General features: G+C 32.5%; 2 protein-coding genes across 2 annotated transcripts; one reads left to right on the plus strand and one right to left on the minus strand.

Annotated features, from left to right (window-relative positions):
• Positions 1 to 5,874: 5,874 nt before the first annotated feature.
• LOC113852626 lies at positions 5,875 to 9,319 on the plus strand. The gene is made up of 6 exons (XM_027482943.1): positions 5,875 to 6,410; positions 7,222 to 7,751; positions 7,912 to 7,970; positions 8,466 to 8,564; positions 8,691 to 8,867; positions 8,974 to 9,319. Exons 1-6 carry the CDS (start codon positions 5,926 to 5,928, stop codon positions 9,013 to 9,015), a joined length of 1,392 nt encoding a protein of 463 aa, XP_027338744.1. The 5' UTR covers positions 5,875 to 5,925; the 3' UTR covers positions 9,016 to 9,319.
• A 555-nt stretch (positions 9,320 to 9,874) lies between these two features.
• LOC113852448 (transcription termination factor MTEF1, chloroplastic) lies at positions 9,875 to 11,012 on the minus strand. Its single transcript, XM_027482724.1, has one exon. It carries the CDS (start codon positions 10,980 to 10,982, stop codon positions 10,077 to 10,079), a length of 906 nt encoding a protein of 301 aa, XP_027338525.1. The 5' UTR covers positions 10,983 to 11,012; the 3' UTR covers positions 9,875 to 10,076.
• Between the last annotated feature and the right edge of the window lie 200 nt (positions 11,013 to 11,212).

Genomic DNA, 11,212 nt, shown 5'->3' on the forward strand with positions numbered 1-11,212 from the left:
CCAGAAGCTATTCTGGGAACAGAATGGCACGAGAATTACGTTAAAAATGTAAAAAGATCACAATTGTGCCTCCTACCCCAAAATCTTGGTCTGTTATCTGTGACTCAGCAGCAACTTTGTTCCTTCAATGTTAAAATATCATTACTATACATCCACAGTATATTTCAACTTCAATAGTTATGTTAGTTAATTGATTTTCTTTCTGCTTCTATCAGTGGACCGTTTGTGTTGTTGGGGGCTGATTGTAACAACACAATGTGGTACATATATCCTATTAATTCCTAATATGTTCCCAACATTGCTCTCTATTTTTTTGATTTTTCGGAGTCACAATAATTATAACTGAAAATAAAATGGAAATAAATATGTAAGAAAGTTATGGTGGTGCAGGTGAAAGCAACTTTGACCATTTTCTTTAGGACACAAGATAAAGGGTTTTCATCTTTTACGTGCAAAAGGCCACAAGAATTGTCTTCCGTGTTTGTCTCAGTTTCATTACTGCCTATGATTTAACCTTTCATCACTCGTGTGTCCTGTTGCTTCAATTACCTACAGTAGCATACCATGCTCTAAATTAGTTTCTATTTTATACACTAACGAGTAATATATATAATGAAAATATTTTTATAAATATTCCTAAATAGAAGTATTTTTAAGAATTAATTACTTAAAATAAATTAATCCAATAATATTCGTATAATCTAGAAAAATACTGATTTTAAAAAAGTAGTAGTAAACATTTAAAATGTAATTAGATTAAAATCAAAATTAAAGAAAACTTATACAAATTTAAAATATATTTAAACTTATATAAAATTAATTCATACGATACTGAAATATGACTTGTATAAATTAGATTGACTTCAATTCTCCTAGCAAAAACAACTGAATCAACATACTTAAAATGAGAAATGTTAAGACATTCGATCAAGCAAGTACAATCATTGTATAATAGCTTTCACTCATATGTTACCGACATAAATTTCTTTTCCTTTCCTTGATGCTTATGTCTTGCACTACTACTCTCATAATTATTGTTACTTTTTTCTTATGTGGCACTACATCAAACTAGCCATGGTAATATTGTTGAGCAGTCCTCGTCAAGAATCAAGATTAATATATTGTTTTAAATTAAGGTACTACCATAAATGATTTTTTTAATGAAATGAATGAGTTAACATAAATTGAATAGCTGAATTCTAAATCTAACTTGTTTATTAGTTTATGCAAATTTAATTTAAAATTTAAGTTTGATTTGATTAAAATTCTAAAGTTTGGACTTGGTTTATTAATTTATGTATAATTTATTTTATAAATTTAATTTTTAATAAATTTTATTTATTAATTAAATATTCAATAAAATTTTTATTTTAAAAAATAAAGGGAAATAGTGATAAGATATAATTTCATACTCAGAAAGATAACTTAAAATTTAAAGAAGAGTATTTTATTGTTGATTTCAAATTGTGTGCGTGATGAAGTATAGAAAAAGGATATGATAGAAACATAAAAATAAATATCAATTTAGTATAGAATTGTGAGAGAAGGGCAAAATCGTAAGATAAAGTAAAATTATTATGAAAATAAAAATAACATCAAAGTAATAAATGGTAGGAAACGAAGGAAGATACACGAAAACTGTACAACCAAAATCTATATTGATTTTCATCAAATTATTATAATTTATTATTATTTTAAAATTAATAATAGGTCAATCATGAGAAAGGACCACATTAGTTTGGACAAAATTCGTACAAAAAAATTGGTACGACATAGTGAGTAAAGGAAAAACGTGTCAAAATGAAGACGGCAACCTCTATGGACTAAGATAAGATCCAACCATCACACATGACAGACATAGACTTGGGTTGGGTGATAAATTATTTGAACTATTTTTGTTATTTTTGTTTCTCTTATTTTTTATTAATTTCTTCTTTATCTTCTTTATTGAGGAACAATAAATGTGGGACTTTTTGTTTAGTATAGAAAAGTATATTCAGAGTATATGTGATTTAGTGCATAAATACTTCAAAATTAAATTTTTGCTCTTATTCTCTTCTTCTTTCGTGAGTATGTCGATCTTTATCAACAAACTAGTATTAAAGCTTTTTGTGATCCTAGATTTGACTTTGAGTGTGTGAGTATTCATATCTTGATTTTCTTAAAAATCTGATGACTAGTTCAAAGAAAACTTTTCTACACAAATGTCATTCCTTGATGGTAATTAGTATATGTGGTGTGTTGAAATGAAAATGTTGTTTGGCTTTTGAGATGTGTTACATGTTTTAAAAAATGGCTTTCTAGGCCCAAGTGAGGGTACAATAGATGCTCAAAAGAATGAAAAAGGAAGAAGAATTGCAAGGCTATGTTTAAATTATGCTTTTCAATATCAATAGTTTCAGATACTTGGATATTATGATTAAGTCATTGAAGATTGAGAGATTAAAAGGGTTGAGAAGGATGCTGAAATTGTAAAAATTTCAAATAAAAAGAAATGTGTTGCGGGGGTAATTTAAGGTGATAGTTATTAGTTGTTGGAATTGAATAGTTATGTTAATTGATGTGAAATTTCCTGCTCTGTATAAATATGTGTAGTCAGTATATATGTGATTAAGTGCATATAAATAAATTTGTTTATGCTCTGACGACTATGTGGATCTTGTCTCTTAACATATATTATCACTACTAGTTGTTAATCTATACCTACTTACTTTTTAAAAGAAGTATATTAGCAATCTTTAACTTTAATTTTTCACAATTCACCCCCATATGTATAGCTTGCTAAATTATTTCTTTTAAAAGGTAAGTAGAGATGTGTTCATCTTGTTTCATTAAAAAGATAACTTAAAAAATATTTGCTTTTGAGAACGTGTGTTGATCTTACTTTTTAAAAAGATATGTTAAAAAGTTGTAATTTTAATTTTCATATAATAGAATCAAATATCTAACTTGTCAAAATATTCTCAAAATTTAAGTGAGTATACATTAGTTTCGGCACACTAATTCTTAATTATATTATGAATAAATTATATAAAGTGTATTTTTCTTGATGTAACTTGTTAAATTAATAATTATATATTATCTTTATTATTTATATCAAATTTTATTAAAAATTAAAAATTATAAAACATGATCAAATGATCTTTATTTTTATATTTTAAAAATTTTATATTGTATCAATTTGATGTATGCCAATGAATTATTGGTATAATATTAAATATTAAATTAATATAAGAATTTATAAATATAATTTATATATAAATTTTTTTATGTAACTAGAAATTTTAAAATAAAATTATTTAATAAAAAATAGTTAAAGATATAAATTAATTCATATAATTTAAAAAGTTGACACAGTAATAAAAGGCTCTATTCCATTCACTTATATATGATCAATCTACTAAAAAAATGTCCTATTTTGGACATAACATACATTTTATTCCCTGTGGCATTTCTTTCTTGTCTATCCAAAGGACTGGCATTTCTTTCTTGTCTTAGGACTGACATTGGCATTCTGTAAATATATACCTCATGATCTGATTGTGTCTAGACTAAGCTAAAGATAAGTAATGCCACAACTACAATGAAAGAATATGTACTATGAGTAAGAATACAATACACAAAAAAGGGTATAATTTATTATAATTTAAACCTCATTTGCTAGCGTTTTCAAAACGAAATTTAACTTCTGATAAATAAACAGATATCCATACATTCATGTGAACTACAAGACGCTTGTTGATCTATATTAACTAATAATTGTATTTATAATTTGAAAATTTAAAATCGCTTACAAACAAATTAATATAAAAATAAATAATTTTTTTCTTATAAATTAAAAATAACTTATAAGTCTGAAAACCATAAAGAAGGGAACAATCACCCTTTAGGGAGGAATTAGTGTTGCTGGAATTGACAGTTTGACACATGCTTACTTACTTTGTGTTATATCACCTTTAACATTATTATACTTGCACGGGGGTCACCTTAATTTGTATTCAATCTTATGTAAGTATTGAAAAGTGGTGTAAAGTGATCTTAGAAATTGACTTGCAAAATGCCCACATATTATTAACATTAGAATGTATAGGCTGGAAAACATCACTTGATAGCTTCTTATGAATGGCATGCACTTCAGCACAGATTGACAAGAGCACTCTTTCAGTGAACACCAATGTCTAATGGGCCACTCTCATTGTATGCATCTATGATTATCTTAAATCATCAGTTTTTAATTCCACATAACCCCTTTACCTACCTTACCAAGCAGGAGAGTTACTATACATTCAGAGATACGTAAAAAAGAAATTATAAAAGTGAATTCAATTAAAAAATTATAATTAAAAGCATTAAAATAAATGTATATTCATGCTCAAGAGTTGGAGTCTGAAATATGTAGGAGGCAAACCATTGTCCAATAAATTGGTAAATTCTTTTCATATAAAAAAATTGTTCTATACAAGTACACATTAATAATATCCCTGCTTTCTTGTTCCTAGCACCACAAGCTTATGTTTCTCTTCTGCTCATTTCTATGCACAGACAAAGTTTTAAAATTTAATTTATAGAGCTAAAATAAAAAGGAAATTAACCCAAGAATCATTAGGCCTCTCTGTTGGTTTATGATAGTCTCACCTGATATGCATTGATTATGATCTCTAAATGGAAATTAAAGTAAGAGTAAGGCATAAAGCCTCTGATCACAAATCAATTTAAGGCATGCATTGTCCCCTTGTGAGGTATCAATCATCCTTTCCCTCACCTGCCCCGTTGGCAACTTTATCTCCAGCCATACACATAAATCCATGGTTCTACATTTTCATCTAATTCCCTCAATTCAAAGCAACTATTTGCATCTCAAGATACATACATACACACAGTACATTCCATAAATGAATTTTATCCTCTTATTTTTTCACTCAAGCTTAAAATTTAAAATCAATATACACTCAGTATCATGGCTTCTATAAACTCAGAGCATGAGGACAACCAAAAAGGGTGAGCACTAGCACAGAACAAAACCACTTGCCCCCACCCATAAAGAAAATGAAAAGCATAATGTAAGGAAGGGAAATCAAACATTGCCAGCATTATGATGTCTGTGGGGACTTCAATTCCAGCCTATGCATCTTTCCAGATAATCAAAGTAAGTCTACCTATTACACATTATTCCACTATGCATTTCCCATCACCTATCACTAATCATTCATATAAAGCATAAATTGATCATTCAACAAACAAACTACAATAATGGCAAGATGCAAACATTAAGCAACCATGCTTTCCTAATGTTTTCATATAAGTTTAATCCCAAAGTATCTAATTAGGCCAAAAATTATTTGTATATAATTATGATGTGACATGACTAACAACTAAGATTTATGGATACTGAACTATTCACAATATATTTAGTATATGCTAAGCCTATTTTTCCATTGAAAAGGATTATGAAAGTGGTTATGGTCCCTCTCGGTAAAATAATTTTTATTTACATATTCAGAAATTAAACCTTAACTAACATGTTAAAAAGAATATAATTATCTATTAACTGGAGTGGTTATTTTTTGTCTAAGACCTCAATATTTAAATATTCGACTAATTTGACTCAAGCTAATAAAACTATTATAGCAACAAAATTCTCCTCTTTATGTTTTAATTATATTATTAAGTTAAATCAAACTTATGATAATTGATCTACAGAACTTTACTTTGTTGATTATTAGAAAATAACTAAAGCTGAAAGAAAAGAGTAAAAGTCAATCACTGGCTTTTTTCACAAAACTGCTTTTCTTTTTCATTTTTTTTTAATTATCTTTTGTTTTATGTTCTTAAACTCTATATATAAGCACAAGCAACACATTATTTCTTCCACTAAATATTCCGGTCAGTGGAAAGAAGAACCTCACAGGAAAACATCGCCGGAAAATGGACGAGTCGTGGAGAATGCGAATGGGATTGACGCCGGCCCTCCCACGCCGGCGATCCATGGAGGATCGCTCATCTTCCCGGACACGGCGGTCCATCTTCGCCGGAGCCTCCAAGCCGGAATCGATGGACCCCGACGACTTCGCCGACGTCTTTGGTGGCCCTCCCAGAAGCCTCCTCGTGCACAAGTTCTCCAGGTCCAGTTCCTTCTACGAGGAAATTTTCCGGCCGCCTGAGTTCACATCTCCGGCACTGGCGAAAGGCCGGAGCTTGCCGGTGTTCCGGATTCCGGCGAAGAACGAGGCGTTTTACAGCGACATATTCGGGTCTGACGATGACCGGAAGTCAAGAGAGCGGTCGGGGCCGCAATCGAAAGCAAAATCAAAGTCCAATTCATCGTCGGTGCTTAGTTCCGAGGAGTTGAGCCCTCTCCGGCCGGCGATCGGTGATGACGTGGCATTGTCTGCCTTTGTTTCGAAGCTCAGGTACTGAAAATGAAATCCCAACGAACTAACTGTTTTGTGCTTTAGTTTGTTATGTGATGAATTGACATTTATGTCCTCTGTGATTAGTTATATTTGCAGTTGTACTCTTTCTATGGTTGTGGTCATGGAATTGTAGTGAGAACAGGTGGTTAGGAAGTGAAGAAATGTTTCAACATATTAGTTATCTTGAGACTGAATTTCTATGTTGTAAAAGTTGGATATTATATGGTTTTAAATTGAAATTGAGGCTGCGATTGTATTTACATATTGATGCCACCAATTGTAGGTAATGACGGTCTTATGTGGTTGTTGACGCAGCCATTTGGAAAAATAAGTAAATTTGGGAGCTAAACTTTATAATGTTGAATGTATTAGTAGACAAAAGGATTGTTTGATTTCAGAAAATGTTTTGTTTCTATTTTTATTCTTAATTAAAAAAAATATTACCTTATTTTTATTCTGTTTCTTAATTGTATAGAAAATAGTGAAAATATTTGTCTGAAAAGCTTATTTAATTGATCTATGACCCTGAAGTAGCTTACTTCTTGTAGTTTTCACCTTTCCCTTTTTGCCAAGGAAGTAGGAAGTAGCAATTAGCAAACTCATTCGTGGTCATGGCAAACATTTCATCATAAATGCATGTTTATCCTTTGTGGTCTCACGTTGATTTTTGGTTTACTTCTCCAGCTAGATAGTTTTTCCACAATATGCAGGGTGTTTTTGCTTGATTGTATTGAAGATTTAACTCTAGCCTTCTGAAACTATGTAATCTGGTTAAGGGAATTCTGAGGCCTCTTAGTGATGGTTACAGGCCAATCAATGTCCCATGCAGATGGAACTCATCTACTATGATGTCTGAGGAACACCCAATTAAACAAGGGAGGCCGCTTTTTCCATGCAATGGTCAGCCATTTGAAATTCATAGTGAGGATAATGAGTACAAGGAGAACTTCAAAAGTCCTCATTTAGGATTCTCAAGAAGAGTCTCGTCTCCTGAAACAATTAGCCTTGAATCAAACTCATATCAAAGCATGAAGGTATCCAATGATGATTGGGAACTCAGTTCCCCATTTTCTGCTGTCTCTGGACTCTGTCAAGAACCTGAGGTCAAATCTTCAGTTCATGATTATATTCTTCCTGAGCTAGTAATAGAACAGGATGATGATGAAGTTATGAGCTCCTATGTCATAGAAGTCAACTCCAACCACAGAGAGGAAAATTGTGGCGCAGCAGACATTGATGAAGCAATTGCATGGGCCAAAGAAAAGTTTCAGTCACGAAATTCTGATGAAGAACCAAGCTTGAGAAATGATGGCAATGAGCACACTACAGGGATCGAAGGTGATTGTTTTAACCAGATAAAGTTTTGTGCATGTTTCTTCTTATTTTATACATAATAAAGGCCTTTTCTTATAAAAACACTCTCGGAAAATAATAAATCATCATCATCATCGTCATATCTCCAATATAAACTAATCCATACACGCACAATATAATGCAGGAAGGTCTGATGCAGGCGAATATGACAACGAAGGAATGGGAAAAGTTAAATCTTCTAAGGTAATGAATTGTATTGGGTAAGCATTACAGTATTCGTAACTAAATACACGTGCTGATTCTAATAAAACACTGCCTCAATTTTTGGATTTGTCTGTAAGGCCTTTATAAGCTGTTTTAAATAGTAAATATCAGTTAGAAGAAGCCAGAAAAACACATGAAATGTTCAATGACCCCACTTTTCATTCAGACAAGATCATTTCTCTAGTTTATAAAAGCCCTTGCTCAAGAAAAGAAATGAAAAAAATGTAGTTCAAGTTGTATGATGTATGGAAAGGATGTGATTAAAATAGTCCTAATTAACTATAATAAAAAGAACAAAAAGCTGTGTGATTAGAAAAAGAGTAAAAGTTTGATGGGGTGTGATCTACTCCAGTAAAAAATAACGCGGAACTTAAATTTTGTAAATTACATGGTTCATACTAGATTTTTCCTTCGGTCTTCATTCCTTTTATCAGAGAATAAAGATTTATATTGATTGTTTTCTTGTGTCGGTAGAAAGTACAGACAGAAACAGAGAAGTTGGACAGAGATATAAGATTGTGGTCATCTGGCAAGGAAACTGACATCCGGCTACTACTTTCGACACTACATCATGTAATGTTTTATTTGTTGTTGATCTCTTATCATTGACAATTTATTGAATCTTCCGAAGTTTTATAACGCCTTCGAAAGCATGCAGATAACAGGAGAATTGACATAATTGAATGTTTTCATTATCAGATTTTATGGCCTGAAAGTGGCTGGTATGCTGTTCCTCTTATGAACCTAATAGAAAGTTCACAAGTGAAGAAGGCCTATCAGAAAGCAAGATTATCCCTCCATCCTGACAAACTGCAGCAAAGAGGAGCAACATTCCTGCAGAAGTATATAGCAGAGAAGGCCTTCTCCATTCTACAGGTATGTGAAATAAATGTCATATATTCTGCCATTACATTTTTCAGAGATGATATATTATGGGCCTAGGATCAACGAAGAAATTAAGTTCACATCTATTTTTGAACAGGATGCATGGACTGCATTCATTTCTGAAGACGTTTCGTTCTAAACAGCAGGTGACCCCATAACTCAGTTTTGGTTTAAAGCTCGTGGACAAACATCAAGCTAGACATTTAGAATGATGGAAGTGTTCATTTCCACGCAGCAAATACACATTATGTACATGAAATTTGTAGAAATAGTTGACGGATGGGTCTACTGTTATATTTGTGTTTGTATCATAAGTTGTTTGATGTTTTTGTAGGTAACTGTAAGTTATTTGGTTGGTTTCAGTATTTTATTTGTATATGATGACATGGAACCAAGAAATTAGTTTTTGATACTCTAAAGGAACCCCATTTCATTCCAGTCTCATCAACTGCAGCCATTTACATTTTGAGCCCTTTCTGCTAGATAAGCTTATACTTACGTACTCGCAGATTCCTTTTGCTTTTTCTCCTAAGGCAGAGATTTCTTATTGTGTCTATATTTTCAATTTGTAAAGCTGAAATGTTTCAGGTATCTGGTATAAGTTCCCCCGTGAACAAGGCCTTGGTCCAATTGCAACATACACTTAGGGGGCAGTTTGTTTTTAGAAGTAGATATTTTTATTTTTACTTTTAATTACAAAACTTATGTACTATTTTTATTTTATTGCGTCTTTTCAAAGAGCTGAAACATTTTTTTAAACCAAAAAGTCCCTTAATTTACAAAACTTCCTACACCTACATCATGTAATATTTTCTCTGTCGTTGATCTCTTACCCCTGACAGTTTATTAGAAGTCCATTCTTGACGAAATTTCTTTTATAACAGCTAACTTATTTGATAAAATTTCCAAGTTCCATTGATAAATATAAAAATACCTAAAACTTATTACTGGTAATATAAAATTTCCATGTTTCATTTCACCTTTCGTTGCTTCCCAGAATCAACATAGTCCATTGCATAAAAGGGCTGCCAAAGATTTAACAAAACAACTTGCCAACAATATCAAGTATGTCGCTTATGGAGTCTTTACTAAGGAAGTCGAAAATACGAAGCATATAAACAATGTATCAAATATTCTAACTTCATTGGGAAACTATGCATTCACATTAATAAATACACATACAGAATGCTCCTATTATAGTCATCCACCCCCCAGCTTTATCAGTTCCCTAAATTCCTCATCAGTGCTTTTAAGCATCACTGACAAAGGTAAGTGGACCCCACTTTGCACAACCTCCATATGTCTAGGCTTTATCCTGTTCTCCAAACTAAAAGCGAAGTACTGAGGAAACTCTTTCAGCTCCTCCAGTTTTCTCCCCATTTCAGAAGCAAAATACTCGTACTTTGGCTGAAAATTATTTTCTATGCTGAAAGTGAGTAATGCTGGACATCTCAACACCATACTTCTAACTTGTTCCTTGGAAAACCCCAAATCCTCCAAAAATTTGAGCTTAGGGATGAGGGTCCTTTCTATACTAGACACCAGCAGAACAGAATCTTGATGAGCCAAGGCCCCCATATCCTTAAATCCAAGTCTTTTCAAGTAAAACAAAGCTGGCTTAAGCTGGTCTTTCACACTAGATGTAAGCAATCTTGGGCACTTATTGACAACCCTCCTAAAGCTGTGTTCTGGGACTTTGAGTTCACGCAAGATGAAATCAAAAACTGGGCTAAGATCAGTTTTGATGTCAGAGGTGAGAATCTTGGGGCACATGCCAAAGATCCTGGGCAAGTCCTTCTCATGGAGGCCTTTAGACAGAAGGAAGGAGATAATGGAGTGAATGGATTCCATGGTAGCTGTGCGGAGGTCAGGGTTTTGGGATAGTGCTTTACCAGCATCAACACCCATTACCTCAAGGCAGAGGATTTTCTCTTTGAATTCAAGGGAGAGTTTTGCATTGGTTGGGGTGTAAAGTGGGTGGTTCTGGAGGACGCTTTTGGGTTTGGGAGCCACTTGAAGTGTTGATCTTAAAGAAGAAGATGGTTTCTCTGAAGGGATGGAGCAAAGGGAAGAGTGTAAAGCTACGGTTCCTGCAGTTGGGGGCATGGTTGAGATTAGAGAGAGAGAGAGAGAGACTTCAACCAAAGGGCACGTCCTATTGTGGAGATGTCATGGCATTGTGGTATGACACGTGGGGATATGTTTGAAATTTGATTGGTTGTAAATGGATTTCAGAGATTGTTATGTGATCGAATCAGAATGGAAATATTTGGTCTGGGGTGTCTCGGAATTAAAAAATTTATTTAATTCACTATTTTAATTATTTAATATCATAA

This window comes from Abrus precatorius, unplaced genomic scaffold, assembly GCF_003935025.1.
Source record: "Abrus precatorius isolate BTA unplaced genomic scaffold, Abrus_2018 Scaffold10, whole genome shotgun sequence".
NCBI classification, from domain to species: Eukaryota; Viridiplantae; Streptophyta; class Magnoliopsida; order Fabales; family Fabaceae; genus Abrus; species Abrus precatorius.

Excerpts from the sequence above, each read along its gene's own strand:
- LOC113852626 (XM_027482943.1), top strand. The coding sequence starts at position 5,926 with ATGGACGAGTCGTGGAGAATGCGAATGGGATTGACGCCGGCCCTCCCA. Across the intron at positions 6,411-7,221 it reads GCCTTTGTTTCGAAGCTCAG|GCCAATCAATGTCCCATGCA; the intron begins GTACTGAAAATG and ends TGATGGTTACAG. Across the intron at positions 7,971-8,465 it reads GAAAAGTTAAATCTTCTAAG|AAAGTACAGACAGAAACAGA; the intron begins GTAATGAATTGT and ends TTGTGTCGGTAG.
- LOC113852448 (XM_027482724.1), bottom strand. The coding sequence starts at position 10,982 with ATGCCCCCAACTGCAGGAACCGTAGCTTTACACTCTTCCCTTTGCTCC.